The sequence below is a fragment of the Maniola hyperantus genome, chromosome 17, assembly GCF_902806685.2.
Source record: "Maniola hyperantus chromosome 17, iAphHyp1.2, whole genome shotgun sequence".
Lineage (NCBI taxonomy): Eukaryota > Metazoa > Arthropoda > Insecta > Lepidoptera > Nymphalidae > Maniola > Maniola hyperantus.
Genome location: NC_048552.1, coordinates 8,659,884 through 8,679,029, shown reverse-complemented (window position 1 = coordinate 8,679,029; position 19,146 = coordinate 8,659,884). Strand labels below are relative to the sequence as shown.

The 19,146-nt window shown below is 39.3% G+C and overlaps 1 protein-coding gene and 1 pseudogene across 2 annotated transcripts in view; one reads left to right on the top strand and one right to left on the bottom strand.

Moving 5' to 3' along the window:
* Positions 1-354: 354 nt before the first annotated feature.
* On the bottom strand, positions 355-1,190 carry LOC138403519 (uncharacterized; annotated as a pseudogene).
* A 7,550-nt stretch (positions 1,191-8,740) lies between these two features.
* LOC117990119 (protein groucho-like) overlaps positions 8,741-19,146 on the top strand; it is a 107,503-nt gene continuing 97,097 nt past the window's right edge. The window contains exons 1-2 of one of the 2 annotated variants that reach the window (XM_034977570.2): positions 8,741-8,995; positions 17,885-17,970. In XM_034977570.2, the coding sequence (XP_034833461.1) occupies positions 8,927-8,995; positions 17,885-17,970 (155 nt within the window). In that variant the 5' untranslated portion in view covers positions 8,741-8,926. Of the gene's footprint in view, positions 8,996-17,872; positions 17,971-19,146 lie in introns of both variants that reach the window. The other variant, XM_034977569.2, reaches the window with a different exon arrangement.

Sequence of the window (19,146 nt, the reverse complement as noted above, 5' to 3'; positions counted from 1 at the left end):
CTTTTCTCCTCGGCTCAGCTGGTAGGCGCCCTTACAACAGTGACGTGCTAGCTGTAAGGCGCGTAACTCGAATGCTGGAGGTGGATGTTGTGCGGTGTTGTGTTGTGTTGTGGCAACGGTGTGCGGACGCGACGGGCAGCGGGCGGCGGCAGTGATTGCGGCGTGCTCTCGCTCCCGATGATTGCAATTCAATTTGCGCGGATGTAGCCGCGGCCGAGGCGCTTTGTTTACATTACGAGTCGTGTCTCACCACTCCGCCGCGGTTCGATTAAGGACAAATCAATAAGGCAGTCGATAGCGAGCGAGTTTAATAGAGTGAGCGAGCCGAGTGGAGCGCCCTCATTACCCCCGCAATTAGCGCACGGCGCGCTCCCGTCGCCGACGCACCCCGCGCGAAAAACGAATAAAAAGAGCTGCCCTCAAAATGGCCGCCGCCTCTCCCCCCGACCGCCCGCCGACCCCCGAGCCGCTTCGTGATTGCATCCCCGCAGCTCTTATAAATATGGCCGTATTCCTCCCGCCTTTACTGATTGCCCGTATACCCCCCGGCCTCCCCCCGCGACCGCGCCGCCGGCGTCTGAATAGATAAACGAGTCCACGTGGACTGCCGCGCTTATAAAAATCACCTCCACCAACCGCAGGGGCTCTGTGCACGGATCCAGCCAACGACGGAGCAGAATCGCGTGTAACTCCGCCCTTAATAAGCGATCGACGCGTTTAGACCAACCGGCGAGCGAGATTCGGCTGATTCCGCTCGACGACGACGGAGCGGTCCACGTGGACTGACTCACACACGTATGCGAGTATAATGCCTCGAGTGGAAATAGCTATGACGGCGAAATGTGCGACAGCGAAAAAATAAAATGCGGTCGGTCGGTGCGGCGGCGGATCGAGCGAGCGAGTGGGTGTAAACAGGGGATATTTTGGTGTGGCTCGTTCATTATTATTGAATGCGCGGCGCTAATGGCACGTCGCAGGTCGCGGGTCGCGCCTGCGAGCACCGCTTCCTGCTTCTACGAACGCTGTTTGACGGCTCACGTTAAATAATACACCATCATTAAATTATTTTGCACTTACCTAGGTACCTGGTACAGTAACAAAATTGCGATTGTAACAATTTGAAATTCCGTAAAGTTAATCGCTTGTAATACGAACGCTATCTGAATCTACATGACACTTACGGAACACATTCTGGGAAGAAAAAGGCAGAAGTAAAACCTGTCTAAAAGGAAATAAAACGAGCGCGCGGTGGCGGTTGAACGCAACTCTCGCAAGTGAAGTGATAGCTATCGACGTAGGCGTATTGTGTCGACCGCCCGATAAAGTGTGCTTGTCCGGTAGCTATCGCTATTCAACACAAGCGTCTTGTCTAAAAAATTAATGATACCTACTCGTAGTGATCGTTCCTACGCTGGCAAGTTTCGAGGCGAGTTTCAGTCACATGTTACTAAAACGCGTTGGTAGAAATTGCAACATAATATGTGCAGAGTGCAGATTGCGTGCTGACTGTGTAGATAGGTAGGTACCTACTTACAGCAGTTATTTTATTTCTTTAGAAGTTGCCTTCTTTGGACCATGGTCGCCTTGATTGGACCTCTAGATTGTCATCAATGGACTTCAACTAATTTTATAAAACTACCTACCTACCTACTAGTGGTCCAATGAAGACGACCCATGATAAACTATTAGTTATTATTGAAGTTCCCATCTACATACCTATAGACAGTGTGGGTATTTAGATAGGTAGGTACCAGTGGCGTGCAATTCATAGAGGCATAAAAGTACTGCTTACCCTAGTTAAAATGACCGGTGCCCATTTTTCTTTATGACTTACCATTCAGTAAGTCTATATATCCAAGGCCTATTTTACTAATGCTTACCCTGGCTTCGAACTCTGTGCACGCCACTGGTAGGTACCTACTAGGTACCTATAGGTAAGTATCTACATACTAATACCTATACCTCAGTGCGAGCAGGTAGGTAGGTACCTACTTCTAGGACCCTAGCAATCTTACAGAAGCCGTTTTCTTTCAAAAGCCGTTACTTTACTTAACTTTCAATTTATATGGTAATAAATAAAAGACACCTAACTAACTATCTAGGCAGTATGCCACCTTACCTGGCTGCTTAGTTATAAATACAGCAATAATCTATCCACTAATAAACTCCCGTTCGGTACCAACGTTCAATATTAATAGCGAATTACATGCAACAGAGGTGTGTCACGCCGCGACAAATCATAAATCAATCTCGAGACAACTTTACTGTACCAAGAGATAAGCGCGTGAAGGAACAATCGCCTAGTTAAGAGAAGCTCGAATAGTTGGGCGTAGGGTTACCATGTTTCAGGGTTTTGGCGGAATTTTCACCAAAAAACAATAGGTAATTCTGTTTGGTCGTCTTTTTAAGGTTCCGTACCTCTAAAGGAAAAAAGTATAGGACCACTATAGGATCACTTTGTTGTCTATTTGTCTCTCAGTCGTGTCTTTCAAGAAAATCTATAGAGTACCTTCTTACCTACTTATCCCGTTAACCTAGAATCATGAAAACCAGGTAGGTAGGTCTGAGGCTGAGATCTATACAGCGCACTTTGACTTTGCTCAGACTTCAGTTTGAGTTAAAACGAGACAGATTTATGTGAGATATAATATACCTACCTATTACCTATGTCTCGTTTTAACCGCGTTGTCTTAAGTCTAAGCAAAGGCAGAGTGCGCTCTATAGATCTCACCCTTAGAGCACAAGTAAAGGGAAAAATCCGAAAACCATGGACTTGTAATTACATCATTAAAAAAATTAAAATGTGTATGTACCTAGTAGGTGGGTACCTACCTATACTATTTGTTGTTCTTCTTAATTGAAATTTTCTGCCTTCTTGTTAATTTCCATTCCAAATTAACGATATTTGTGTAGGTAGGTAGGTATGGATAGGCGTTTATTTATTGTAAAATTTCTTATTCGATCTGGTACTATGTCCTTTAATTGGATAAAATCTGGCATCACTAGCCCGGTTCTTAAAGTATATGACGCATGCTTCCCGACCGAACAATGCCGCAGTCATTGGAATGGCATTCCTTCACGAACATTATTATACACTCGCCACTAGAAAACGGTGTTTACCTACACTAGTTAAAGCCCTCCACTTCCTTCACACACCTAGTCATGAAATTAAAGAGTTCCCTATTCCTAACTCACTCTGAACAATTATTTAGGAAGCTTTAGAGCTAAGCATGCTACGCTAGTTTATTTTAAAACCTAACTGTCACAGGAAGGTAGTCTGGGAAATTAGGAATGTGTCACTAGATATCTACCTAAGTACCTACTAATCCTACTATCTATGTACATGTAGGTACTTGTTGGTAATTTCATTAGGTAGATTCCTCCGAAATCAATGGGTAAGTTATTCTCCCACTAAAGATACTTAGGTACCTATACCTATTTAATTTGAATATCATTGCATCCAAGTTTCTAAAGATAGCTGGGCCCCTGAGGTATAAAAAGTGCTTGTACAATGTTGCAAATTGCAATGTGACAACCATTCCCTGTAAGGTAGGTAAGTGGTGTTTTAATTCTATCAATTAAAAAAATACTTTTTTTTGTTGATAGAATTAAAACCACATACCATCGATTCTTTATCATAACAAGCACGTGCTCTAGCCACAAAAAATAAATAGTTAGGTAATTTGATTCCAGTTTCACGCAATCTCCAATCTAAAACAAAAATGGTTTATCAAGTCAGTCGACGGGGTAAAGCTGCCAACCTGCACTGGTTCGGAATGTTGCTTGTACCGGGAAGAGCTTTGCAAGACATTCGAATAGCTTACGGGTTTCTTTAAAACATAAAATTAGGACTGATTTCACATCTAGGTAGGTATACCTTCTTCTTTTGTTTTCGTTTCATTTTAATGTGGGGGTAGATTATGATATAGAATCGTGCTCTGTAGATAGGTGGGTTATTTCCAAATCTTCTGTCGTTTTTATTAAAAGCAGTTGTTTGTAAATTTGAAAATGTAGGTATATGGTAGATATAAGTATAATATATAAGAACTTGGCTTTTGACACGCTGCCGCGTGTCTTGATGCTATGGTTTTGACAATTTGCATGATAATTGATAGTGTAGTGACGACTGGCGGAAATGAGCTTACCTTTTTTTTTTTAATTTATTATCAAATCAAAATACATACAAATAAAGCTTAAACTAAAAACACCGAAAAAACCACAGAGGTTTGTCCTCGGTGCCTAGCTGCAACGAAGGTACCTATTAACTACTTACTTAAAGAAATAATCTACAGTAGGTATATATTTGAGCTACCGATTTGTTTTAAGTTTTGATATACCTACCTAGTAACTATTTATAAAAAAAAATTAATGGAGTAGGTATTCTTCTATCCATTAAACTAAGGTATACACATACCTAAGTACAAAACTGCAACTACCCAATTTCATTGTCACCCTGTTCATGTAATATTTCGATTGCGAATTCGCCTACCTACATATACTTACTCGTACTCGTAAGTAGGTAATTACAAAACAATGAATTGTTGATTCATTCGAGTAGGCATCAAGCCATCTACTTATGATAAGTATTAGCTACACGTAGGTAGACGGTTATACGGGCTTAATTACCTATTATTATTGAACAGTTAATATTTAATAATGTGCAGTGTAGGTAGGTACCTACCTATCTAGGTATAGGTAGGTATACTTAGGTAATTTGTGCTATAGAGCTAACTGTCCCACTGCATTTTGCATGTTTTCTTGTTGATAAAATTGTGAATCATAATAAAATATGTACCTAGGTGTATCTATGTTAAGGTTCACTTCATTTTAAGTTCAGTTATGAACATACGAGGAAGATCAATGTTTACCTAGGTAAAGTTTAGAATAAAATAGGCAAAAAAATGGGAATAGGTCTACCTACCTACTTAATTCTTTTCAAAATACCTGCCTACTCCAGAGATACCTACCTACTTACCTAAAAAAAAAGAAATAGGTAAATGATATTATAGTACTTATTGGGTAAGTATAGGCACCTACCTACCTACCTTAAGTTACCTATCTACTACCTAGGAAACGATTTTTTTAATTTTACAGGTAGGTACCTGCCTAGGTAACTAAGGCAGGCTGTATATATAATTTTATTAACCGCCTAAGTTCACTATTTCGAGAATATCAAACCTTTATCAAAATTAACAAAATTATCCCTAGCAAAATGATTTTACCAGCCATTATAGGCATCATGGGCTTTAATCTTCAACTCAAAGAAAAAAGAAAAAATCTTCAGGTTCTCGGGGCGGAATGTGTGCCTTCTGGGAAGCGTGGTGACTTTTTACAAAGGCCCAGTGGCACAATGGCCGAGTTATACAACTAATTGTTCGCGCCGGATAATAATAAAGCTCGTTTTGTTTGAGTTTCAATATTCTACGATAGCGATACGAGACCGATCCGATAAAATAACCGACTAGCTTAGCTGTCACCTACCTACCTTGATTAGATCCTACTTACCTACTTTTTAGACAAAATAAATAATTTAATGACACTAATATATTATTTAATGACACAATAATTGACCTTATTCGTAGCATTTGACTTAGAAATCGGGATCTTTCTGTTAAAAACTTGCTGTGCTCTGTGCTAAATAAAATACTTATCTTAGTAATCCATACTTCCATACTCTAATTATAAATGCGAAAGTGTGTCTGTCTGTTTGTCTGTCTATCTGCTAGCCTTTTACGGTCCATTCGTTCAACCGATTTTGACGAACTTTGTTAGAGAGATGGCTTGCATCCCGGTTAAGGACATAGGCTATTTTTTATCCCAGAAAATTAAAGAGTTCCCACGACATTTTTAAAAACCTAAATCCACGCGGATGAAGTCGCGGGCATCATCTAATAAAGAATAAAAAAGGCTAAAATTGTTGTTGGATAGAAGCATGCGTTGCTTGGTGGAAGTTTATGATATACCTACCCTACTTACACAAGGAGCTTAATTCGCTAGAACAGACAGCCAATTAACCAACAAACATAAGTCAATATTTTAAAAAAGTACAATAAATTTGTTTTAGGAAAACCTGAAACCATTAGGTATGTAGGTAAGTAATGGCTTACAGTTTACACAGTCGTAATAAGGTAAAAGCGGTGTTTATTATTGCGGCGCAAGTTGACGCGTCGAGCGGCAGGCGCTCGGGCGCGGCGACATATCTCGATTCTCGGTTCGCCCGACGTTTGTTTACTGACCGCCTTGCCAATTAATAACTGCCCTAATTTTTTTTTAAGTAGGTACATAGATACTTGTTGTTATAAGTTATTTATTAAATAAATTGAAAATTAATTCCATTAAAACTAGCCAGTCGTATTATGTAAAAGCGGTGTTTATTATTGCGGCGCGAGTTGACGCGTCGAGCGGCGGGCGCTCGGGCGCGGCGAGATATCTCGGTTCGCCCACGTTTGTTTACTGACCGCCTTGCCAATTAATCGCGTGTTTATATTATCCTAATGAACCGACTGATCTTTGATCACCTCAGTGAGGAATGTTATACGATTAGCAGATAATGTTGCCGTTGTTTTCCTTCCAACGTTTCTGTGTGCTTGTGTTATCTTAGGTTATCTATTTTAAACTCTTCTTTTTTTGTTTATTCAGTAAATATTGACGCTTTTATGTTGGTAGGTAGATACCGGTACCGACTATTTCAATAGACCTAATTAAAATTCTATTTGCGTCTATTTTATTGACTGACTGACAGACCATACCGACTTCGCAAAGATTTTATTTTATTTCTATTGAGTTCATTAAAGTTTCATAAAATCGTTTAGCCAAATGGGTAATATGTGCTCAGGTAGGTACATAAGGAGCTGGCATAAGATAGGTAAGTAGGAATTAGGTAGTATCTTTAGGTAATCTAATAGATATCTAAAGGTAGATATACCTACCATCTAGGTAGGTAGGTATGTACTTACTTGCTTACCTAAGCATCTATGAAATACCTACCTAGATAAAACTCACACACGCTGATTCCTAGTTTCGTACTGCAACCAATCCTGTAAATTTTGTGCTATCATGCTTTACCCATCTATAGGTATAGGTAGGTGAAGTACCTACCTACCTAGTCCGGATATTACCTAAAAAGACTCGGTCTGGCTCGGTATGTCTCTGTAGATATCTACCTAGGTCCCGTGAGGTCAAGTAAATAAAAAAACAATCACTATCGTATTAAACCTACCCAGTTGCGATAAAACAGAGCGGAGGGTGCGACATGGCGACTGCGGTGACATCTCCGCGATATCACTTGATTGTTGTTTACGTATTAGGGTAGATTTATGCCAATACATGGCGGGCCCGAGCCGTGCTACGTAGGTAGTAGGCTATCTATACCTACCTACGAGGCGCGCACGAGGCACACACGGTGAAGCATGAACTGCTTCATATAAAATGTTCGTGATGTTTCGAATCCGCTCGTCCGCGCCTCGTACCTACATGGCACGGCCCGCACCCGCCACGTGTTGGCATAAATCACCCCTTACCTATCAAGCAAGATCGCGCGCGCACGCTCACTAGGGAGCCATTCTACGGGATGGCACTATATCAGGGGGCACGGCAGTGCCCCCGCCAAGACGAGCCAAACTAAAGTTTTTTTATTCCACACTAGCTTTACATCACTTAAATGGCGAGCGAACGATAATAATTATAGTACCTACTCAACCTTTTTTCATGCATTTTCAAGATAGTTAGTAGGTACCTAGTCTAATCTAGATACCTAGGTACCTACACGACTCTTTATCTACCACACAGTAGGATGATACCTAGTAGGTATCTGATAATGTTACCTATTATCTACTCTACCTACAGCTAGAGCTCCGACGAAGCCGTCTAGAGTAGGTATAGACTCTAGCTAGACAGAACATACTACATACCTACTAAACATGCCTACATAATAAATAACCGACGACCCTAAGTTGCACTTAAGCCTAGTGACACACTTCAAGCGTGCACGTAATAAGTAATCAATCTCAAACTCTCCAAAAGCTCTCGGTAGGCAGATTCCTATTTTCTTTCCCCTGAAGTCTTCCCCTTTCATAAATTGGCATTTTACCTATAACTTCGCTCACTAAAGATAAAGTACTTGCCTAGTGCATCTAGTCCATGATTCCAAGATATCCAGGAACTCGGAAGAAAGGTATACCTATCTGCCAACTAACTACCTACTCGAAACTTGCGCTGAAGTAGGTAGATATCTGTCAAAGTTTGTCTTCCTCCAGAAGACGGTGCCGAGTGCCGAGTCATCTATTCTGATGTAGGCAAGTTTGCTGCGTGACTTGAAACAAAAGGAGATGCTGCCTGTAGATACCTATAGCTCTTACCTAGATACTATCAGGTTTCACGCTGTTGCCTGAGTTCTAATTTCTAAAGATAGTGAAGCTGTCGACTCTAGCAGTGCTATGATTCGATTCTATTCTATTTCTCACAACCAATCTAACTTGTGAAACAGATAAAGGTTACCTACTTACCTAAGTTATTATAAAACATTACATCGGCATCTCTCATCTGTTGTGAACCCTCTAAAATCTCCAAATAATACACGTATCTATTAGAGCGTATATCTCCGATTCGCCGTATTCCTCAAACATAAAAGATAGTCGACGAAAAATTCGAGTTGAGAAAATATGTATGGCAGCGCGGCGGCATGCGAAGGGTGGGCGAGGAGTTGGGGAACCGGGGGGAGACGAGGCGGTCCCCCCGCCCGCGTCAGTTCACTTGCAGCGCTCGTGTGTGGAGGTTGTGTTGCGCCGTGTAATTTTTCGTATCGCGTGTGACTTCGTGTGTTTACTGTTTCCGCGCGAAGTGTTCGTATAGTGGCTTGAGTGGAGTGTGTTCTTGTGCCCTGTTTTTCTCTGGATTGCTGCGATGCCCGCGTGCGTTTGACGTGGGGATGTATCCTAGCGCGGGCGCAATGAACGCCGCCGCAGCCGCCGCTGCCGTGGCGGCCGCCAGGCACCCGGTGAGCTACGCACGCACTTTACATAAATCATCTTCGCGATAATCAACAGCTTGTCTGTTGTCTCCCATTATCACGGTGCATTGTTTGACAAATCGCTTAGCTTACGGTGTGAAAGCATGGGGAAAGTTGAGTTTGTGTTACGTTCTTCTGATTTAACGGTTTTATTTGACTTAAATCACGCGATAATGGTACTAATTCGGTTGTGCACACTCTAAACTCAATTATTATTGATAGGACTAGGTATGTCCAACTGGACTAAAAATACCTAATGCTTTAAGTTTCTATGAGGAAAAGGATAGCATAGCAATTAGTACCTACCTACCTCAACCTTAATAACTGTCATTTTCGTTTAATGTGGTTTAAATAGATATAAGAATAATGTGGCTTAGGTATTAGCACCACTGAGTAGGGCATCATTATGTTTAGCACCATTTCTTAGGTACCTACCTAACGTTTAAATTTTAAACATGAAGTCGGTTCTACCCACTAGACTACAATTACTTATACTTAAGTAGTGCACTTATTATAAAATCCTTTTTCCTTATGCATATATATTATATTTTAATGCAAGTGCCGAATCATTGTTCTTACCCACTTTGACAGAATTTACAACTAAGCAAAACAATACGCATAGTTCCAAAACTTTTTTATTGTGTTGGCTGTTCAAAGGTAATAAAGAAAAAGCAACGGCATACAATCGCGCCCCCCGCAGCGTCGGACCCCGACTCGCTGTCGGAACGATGTCGGACACACTCAATTACCTGTGAAATTGCTTCTAAAAGTTTTATAAAATTCACATCGTTCTATTCCGCTCGAAAATATAATCTATTTACAAAAAAAACAGTTACGTGCGAGTCGGGCTCTAACACGAAGGGTTCCGTACCTACTTTACATAATACAAGAAATAACACTTTATAATTTTTTTAATTTTCATGGCGGACATTTTAAATATTTATTAATATCTATATGTATTTGTTGTTATAGCGGCAATTGAAATACTCATTTTGTGAAATTTTCAAGTCTCTACCTATTAGGGATCACGAGATCGAGGACGAGGATGGACGGACAGTGGAGTCAAAGTAATAGGGTCCCACGCATTAGCACCCTTTTCGGGTACGGAACCCTAAAAAGGTGTCATAAAAAACCCATTTGTTAAGTAAGACGTTATCAACTTTTTACTTTATTCAGTTAATAATAAAGTCCATATTTCTGATTCATATTATAAATATAATATAACCGATCATCCTGCCATACATCTGTCGTCGCTCCCGACGGAAATCGTACGCAATTTAAACATCGATTAACATAAATTAAATTTATTTACGATATGAACCTATACCTATTCAAATCTTAAAAATATTCGCTACCAAACTGACAGATTTTACTTATTTATATTTTACGGTGCAGTTAATCTAAAAGAACGTACCGGGGTTTGAGGCGGGGGACGCCCTGTACCACCCGCACTTCACCCGTGCTATCCCGCACCGGGTTAGCGCGGGGGCAGTGCGGGTGTGCGCTGCGTCCCCACCCCGATTGCCATCTCGAGCCGTCGCATACTATACCTACCTAGCTAAGTGAACAAAGTGGTTTATTTGATTTATGCAAATTAAAATAAATGGACGCGTTTAAACAGGGTAGGTGTTTAACTACGTGTTTAATTATATCGACCTCACCAAAAATAATGTAATTATTTAATCATTTATCTATCATCATATTTAAGTAGATACCTACTATTTGCCACAAAGTAGAAGGTAGGTTAAGTACCTACTATAGTAGGTATACACTATACAGATAGATAAAGTCAAAGTCATATCATTTATTCAAAATAGGTAACTATTAGCAGTGGCGTGCAGCTCATAGAAGCATAAACGCACTGCTTACTTTTCAGTATAACCTGCCGTAAAATAAGTTCATACCTAAATGCATACCCTGGCTTAAACTCCTGTGCACGCCACTGACTATTAGGTATACACTTTTTGATAGTCATTTGTTGGATTTGTAAGATAATGATGTAAATTAGGTACTTAATTACGTTAACTTAAAACTAAAGCTACGAGGGTTCCAAACGCGCTCAGGTCTGAGAAGAGTCACAACTATAACTCGGATATAGACGGACTAAACCCTATTAATACAAACAGCCAACATCCGCGTTTTCGTGCCTTTTGCTAACTTCACTCATAACAACAAAAACACGCTTTGACAAACATTTTAATTACTAAACACAGCTTGTAAAGCGAGAAATGTAAAATTGTAGTTTTTAAAATAACTAGGTTGAAACTTGATTTATGAAATAGGTGCATCGTCGTCAACCGATAGACGTCCACTGCTGGACACAGATTAAGACACACGCCTGTGTGTCCAGCCAAGTTCTACATTATACATAGAAAGAAAGAAAAGAAATATTTATTTTTATTTTTGAAAGCTGTGCCACATAAATAGTTATAGGTATGGGTCAGGTTATCCCGGCGCCCCTAATACTTGAGCATTAAGAACAAAAGACCTCAAGCAGAAGAAGCGCCGGAATAAACTATGTCATGTGTGGCAGTTGGCACCACCCGAAAAATAGGTCCCAACTCAGCATAGGTAAATGCTACCAGTATAATATCTACCTCGGTGTCCTGTAGAGACATCCATAAACCGCTGTCGTGCGCCGCTCTGCTTGTATTCAACTATTGTAGTACTTACTAGGTTTATTTGACTATTTTGTTTAATACTCACATAATATAAGCATAGACCACGCGCGCACACACACACACACGCACACACACGCGCGCGCGCACACACACACACACAAATACACACATACATATATCTATCCATACACTTACTAACTCACACACGTTTGCTTGATATCGCTCGCTGATGAAAATATTGTTAAGGAAGAGCGGTGTCTTCTGACACAGGAGTAGTTCGCCTAATCCTAAAAGAAGGCTCCAACCTCCTACAGCTACTGTAAACTCAAGTTATTTGAAATAAATTATTTGAAATTAAATTAAATTATTTGAAATTAACGATATCCTGCGAATAATAGGTATCTTCGCTGATACTAGAGGTAGGTAAGGCAGGTAGGTAGGTAGGTATATGAGGTACCCACTGAGGTAGGTTTTACTACGCTCGGAAAAGGATATTGCGGTAGGTACCTACTGTTATTAGGTAATAGATACTTACATACCTAATATCATACTATTCTGTGCAAGCTTAGTGTAATGCCTAGGTAGGCACATGCCATTAATCATTTGATATTTATTTTGCTATTAAGTAGGTGACTAGTGACTATCTGTCCTACTAATCGAACACCCACTGTAACATTCATTATAACAAGGAAAATTGCCTCGAATAGGATTATTTACGCCTCAATCAGTAGGTAGTAGGTACCTACCTACATGTGTAGTTAAATCGTTGATTTTACAGCTACCTAGCTAGGTAGCAGTGGCGTGCAACTCAGAGGCATAAAAGCGCTGCTTACCCAAGAAATAGTTAACTCGGTTAAAATTGCTCAATGCTCATTATTCTTTGACTTGCTTACCTAACTACTGCTTACCCTGGCTTTGAACCCTATGCACGCCACTGCTAGGTAGGTACCTAGGTATGTGCTTTGACCTGAGTGCTAACTGTTAACTGTTAACGTATGACAAAAGGATTTTGCGTTTTTCTTTACGACGGGTAAATCCTTTAAGTTGGTATCCCTACTCGTGGCATAGTGTGTTTTGGGGGAAGTGGGAAGGGGACACGGGGGGAAAGCGGGTGTTAATGTAAATGCCTATTTGTATGTTTGCTCAAAATCCGTGTCGCGTCCTAGGCACTCCGCTCTCGGTCAATATTTGACGGATGGGATTACCGCTAGCTACAACAAATGAGATGGCGTGGCGTCTCGAGTTCACGTTTCTTCACAAACAACCGCTTGCGTTTAATTTCCGTGAACCACTAAAGTAGAAAGAATGTTTGCATAACTATTTAGGTATGCACTAGGTACCTACTTATTCAAAAATTTACATTGATCGTTACACAATCTAAGGAGGGGTAATTCAAAATTCCTTGTACCTACCTACTATAGGTATATATAATAGGTATATCTATGAATAAGAAGTTAGATAAGTAATAATTAATTCCGGTACAAAGTAATTAGAAAAAAACATATTTACAAGCTTATAGGATAGAAAGAACTAATCCGTACAAAAACCAGTTCAATCATAGTCGTTATCAGTAGGTATTATTAACATCGAACCAGAAACGTAGACAAGTGTCGCCGAACAAATTGATGGCGTGTTGATAGTGAAGGGGACTTGTTAGCATACTCCAAATGCTGTGTTTGCGCTGATAACGCTATCAGTACAAATGTGGGGAATTATTTCGGACGAGCATTGACTCAAGGCGCTCTTATCGCGTCAGCCGTGATACGTAATCCCTGTTCACTTGATACATTTCCGTTTGTACGTAGGTAAGCCGCTTAGCTAAAAATAATACCCGTAGGATGTAGGTACGTATACCTACTGGTTGGAAAGCTGAAGTGGCAGTGGACAGGTCACAGGCAGTGGCGTGCAGGTCATAGAGGCATAAATACACTGCTTACCCCAGTTGTAATAACTCAATGCATATTTTTCATTATGACCTGCCAGTGAACAGGCTCCTACTTAACTAGTGCCTACCCTGGTTTCAAACCCTGTGCACGCCACTGGTCACAGGGTACCTAAACTTTAGGTACCCTGTGACCTGTCCTAAAGTTTAGGTCCTAAGAAAGAATTAGATAGGTACCTATATTAAATGAAGAATCCTACTTATCTAGTAGGTAGATTACCTACCTACTTAGTACCTATAGGTACCTACCTACCTACCAATTTGGAACTCCCGCATATACCTACCTACCTATTACGAATGTTAAAATGTCCAAATGGTTTTACATTGTTCTTGGAACCCTCGCTCGATGTCAAAACATTTTAGACCTAGTTACCTTTTATTTGTCATCCGTGATGCGACACGATGGGCGGCGACGACCCGGCGCGGCGGCGCTGCTTCTCAGAAAGTAAAATCAGCTTTCCGATTCCTGCGCTACCATATTAGTTTTACTAGCATTTTTATCCTCTAACAACAGAGAACCGTAAAGCGATTCCCAATAGCCGGTTTTATGAACTCTAAAACCTTCAACGCTGAGCTTAAAATAGCCCGAAGCGAACGTTGAGTTATTGCGTTTCGAAACCGATCCGTGTAATTTAAATATTTGTTTAAGCCTGTTTGGATTGTAAGTGCGAATGGTGTTTAGATGTTTACAGTGCCGCTGAACTTGTGTATACTTTCGGAGCTAGCATCTAATATCACTAATAAACACTTGACACCGATCTATTTTCTGGCTTCGAAGAATGGAGAAACGATAATGGGCAATGTGGCTCATTCTTTTGTACCTACACAATCCAAAATTAAACTTGACAGGTCTTAATTGCATAATATCTGTTCCTTTCATAATGCTCCCTGCGGAAAAGGATAGCACTAGATTTAGACCTGCTAATTCACTTAAGAGAATGATTGAGCCACAATGCCTGCGTGACAAAAATAAAAACCTGCTAAGTAATAGTCAAACTGTACCTACCTACAAATACATCGCGTGACACAATCAATGGGGGACTATGCAAATTTTTCACGAATTCATCTTTAAATAAATAGTTACTAGAATTGACAATACGAAAAGGGTAATTAAACCAAATCTGAATTTCAAATTCAGTTTAGGTTGGTAGGTACTTATCATGAAAATTGTGAATAGACTTTTTACGGCATCCAACAAATATGTACAGTAAAGTTGGCCTCTAAACATGCTAATAGCTGAGTATTTCCTAATCGGGATTTATCCTGAAATGAAAGTGCATGCATATTTATTATTTAGAAGCTCTTTGAAAACAAAAAAACGCAAAATCCGCCTCAACAAATTTTTACGTATAAAATTTCGCTTGAATTCATTCAGTTCATTCGAAATTCAAATTCCAACAAAGAAGTCCTTTCGCCGAGTGAACAGGTCGACCGACGTGGGCAGACAGACGTATTCAATAATTTGAAATAAGAACACGTATTTCTTTTTATATCCGTTTAAACGCATTCTGTTTAGTTTTGTTTTTGTGAGCGGCCGTCGCTGGATGCGGGCCTTTCATCCGGGCCCCTCCACACAATACTGCCACTCAAAAACTGTTCATTGTATTTTAATTTGACCTTTTCGGCGATAATTTATGGGAATCTTTTTTCTTGAGGGAACGTTTACTCAGTCTATTATTGTCAGATTTTTTTGATCAATTTAAAAGTTGGGGTATCGAATTTAGGGATTATCAAAATCATTGTAGGTAAGTGATTCGGTAACAATAATAAATAATAGGTAAAAATTTTGTGCCTTGTTTGTTCACACGCATCGACTTATCTACGTATGTACCAACTTATTTGAATAGAGCCAATAAATTATTGTTATTCTGGTTAGACAATGAATCGGGGATATTATAAAAACAATTATCAAATGTTAATTTGACTTTAAATTGTCAATTAGTTCGATATTGTATTTCAGATTGTTTGATATTGGACGGTATAATTGCGGTTAACCGTTATTATTAATCTAGCGATAATTTTATTTGTATGCACATTCAATCATTTAAGTAAGTATGTTATTAAACATAATTGGCGATATAAAACTCAGATAGGCAACACATTAGCTTTGACCTCCAGTCCAATCGAGATAAAAACAAATAAAAGCTATAATTAACGCTAAAGTAATTTATCGGTGAACATAAAATTAAAATGTCAGAAAGTTAAGAGGATTAACTACCTACCTAGTATTGTAAAAACAGGGTGATCTTAAAACGTTTTAATAACTAAGTACCTAACGTAGCAATCCTGTAGCAGTTAGGTAGGTATTATTAATCACCGCACCTACTCGTTGAGTAATTATTTATTTATTTCACATTCCTGAAGAAGTTATTTAAATCTTAAGAGAAGTAACCCTAGCGCGCTTCACAGCGCTTTCCATATATAAACGTAGATATAGGGATATCATCGGGTGAAACGCACCAGGTTAGCGCGGAGGCTGTGCGGGTATGCGGGGTGTTCCCTCCCCAATTGCCATCTCGACCTGTCATAGACTTGGTATACCTATACCTAGTTTGTTTCTTATTTTGAGAATATTAGGTACCTACTACCAATCAAACTCAATGAAATTTTTAATATATATATAGGAACGTTCAAAAAACAAAATATGCGGCCAATTCTGTTACTTGTAGGTACACAATCTGTAAACTAAAATAGGCTGACAGCTCTACTAAATCTAGCGCTATTGTTTTCCACAGGGAGCATTATGAAAGGGATAGCAATACACTTGTCATTTTAGTTTAGAATTTGTGTAAGTACAAATTAATTAACCACATAATTAAGTATTATATGTACCTATTTGTGTATGTGGTTTGTCTGATTTCGGTAAAAATGTTACACCCCGGCCCAGCTCAAATATTCGTAAGTAAATCTTTGATCTCGTACGAGTTAGGTACTTTTAACTGGGGTTACCTACTTCTCTTAAGCATTTAAATCTTTAATTTAAATACACTGTAAAAAAGCGTTTAAATAATTACAATGACACGCAGTTGTTTATACAAAACAATGTACCTATGTAGATACGAGTCCAAAGAGGAGAGTCGCCATGCATCATGCATGTCGCTCCGATCCGCGTGCCTCTGGAACGGCTACCGATACTGACAATAGTTTTATTGTATGAAGCACTCAAGCGAATTCAGCGGCCATTTGTAACGCGTTACTTTTTGTGAGCTTTGCTTATTTTTTTTCCTTGCTAAGTTATTCGTGACTGTATTCTGATTAAAGTGGGCAGATAGCGCAGATACCATAGTTTTTATTGTTCGTACAAAAAGTTACACAATGTTCGAATAATTCACGTATAAATTGCTAGGAGTTCACGATGTAATAAACTGCACTCGGTGGATTATTTGCGGTTGCGGTAAGCGTTTCGTTATGAAGTGCGATCCCCCGCCGCACTGCAGCGAGACGACATCGTGGGCTGTGCGCGACCACAGTCCATCTCATCTCGGTGGTTACATTCACTAAATTCTCGAGCACATTTTTCTCGAGCCCGATTGTCCGCAGCTCCATTTACAACGTCTACACGCCAGTTCCTTTTACGCTTTTATTTACGCTCCTTTTATTATTTTTAAGTCCGTTTGTTCCTCGCGCGCCGGCGAGCGACGGTTATTTATTTTTTACCGCCTGCCCTCCCGGCGACCGTGTGTTGTTGTGTCCCTCGCTTTATTTTTATTTTCCTGCTTCTTATTATGGAGCTGTTTTTTATTTTTTACTTTATTATTAGGTGCTCGCGTGTTGTTGCTTTATTTTTATGTTAAGAGGCGCGCAGTCGGCGTTGTTGTTTTTTTTTTTCATTAATCGAGCCTCACACCGAATTATGGTCATTAAAGGATAATTTGTATTATGGTAATTTGGGATGCGTGTAATTTTTGTTTCGTGATAGTAACGTTTTTGTGCAAAGGTTGGGATTGATGGCTTGTGTGTTCTCTTGAATTTTGTGTTACAAAAACATTTGCGTTTCAAATATTACACAGCACGGATAAACTCGTTTAAGTCTTGATAGGAATTGCTTTTGATAACGAGTACCGAAACATACCTACTTAATTTAATAATTCTGAATAGCTTTGAGATAGCATTGTTGATAGCACCTACCTGCCTACCCTAGGTAGCTATTAAAAGTATTTTTTGATTGATTATGATCCAGTTAATTTTAGTATACCTAGTTAAAAAACCTATTTTGATTTTTGGTTAGATCACCTACTGTAGGTATCTACCAGTTTTAATTGTTTCTCGTCTACAATCTGAACTAATTGTTATTTTTTCTAGGGTCCACCGCAGCCCGGACAACCCATCAAATTCACGGTGGGCGAATCCTGCGACCGGATAAAGGAGGAATTTAATTTTCTTCAGGCCCAATATCATAAGTGAGTTTAACTTTATTTTCTTATAATTAACACTCCAAGTTATAGGTAGGTATACCTCCAATGTTTGTTTTATTATCGTTTATTAGCTGAAAAAGAATTCTTCAAGGAAGTTAAAAGAAATGGTGAATGATTAGAATCTGTAGGTAGGCAGTCACCTACCTACCTACTTAGTTTATTGGTAGGTTACTGTTTTTATATTTTTCTCACTAGGTATCGATCTGTCTGTAAGATTGTATGAATGTAAGATGCATGAAGGTAAGTGCTTAAGGTAGGTAGTATACAAACAAAAAAAAATCCTGTAAACAAAAATACCAAACATTAGTGAGAACTTGAAAAAAAGAATATAAAAGTAAATCAGCCAAAAAGGGCTCAACCGGGATTTGGCCCGTCACCGAGTATCAGTTGAATCATCCCCTATCTGGCCCTTTGTCGACTAAGTAGTCCTTTTTTACATCCATTTTGTGACCCTTCGGTGCGTAACTTAAAAAATCTGTCGGGCGTACAGGTAAAAACAAGAATTTACGCTCCCTTTTTTATTTGCCACATGTTGCGATAAAGATAAAATTCATTCAGCCGAAGTTATTGAGTGTAACGAAGTAATAATTTTTATACTGTAGGTACGTACCTACCTATACCTATCTACATGCCTTATTCCTTGTTTTTAAACCCTGAATGAATAAATAAAAATAACTAAAAAGTTTTTGTTTGCTTCTTATCTTGGGAAGTAGGTAAATAGATACCTACCTATCTAATTTTCCTTTCTAGATGTCTGTTACCTATAATCATCTATGTTTCATGATTTTTCTTCCAGCGATTAAGAACATAGGAACATAATTTCTACTCAAAAGCCATAGATCAATAAATAATAATACCTAAAATTAATCCATACCTACTAATCTTGCAAGTAGGTATATGGTGAATGCGAAAATGTGCTTGTCTCTCTGTCTGTTACCTTTTCACGGCCACTTTTTAAATACCTACTCGAAGATCAAAGTTCACACGAGAGTTAAAAAAACCTTAATCCACCCGGACAATTAAGTCACCATCCAGTTTGGTATTTAATTAATAAAAGAAACATTTATCTTAACTATAAAGTTGTGAAACTAATAAGTTGAAAGTCCACTTCGTGTTCTTGAATTTATTAAGTAGGTAAGTACCTAAGTATAGTTAAATGAA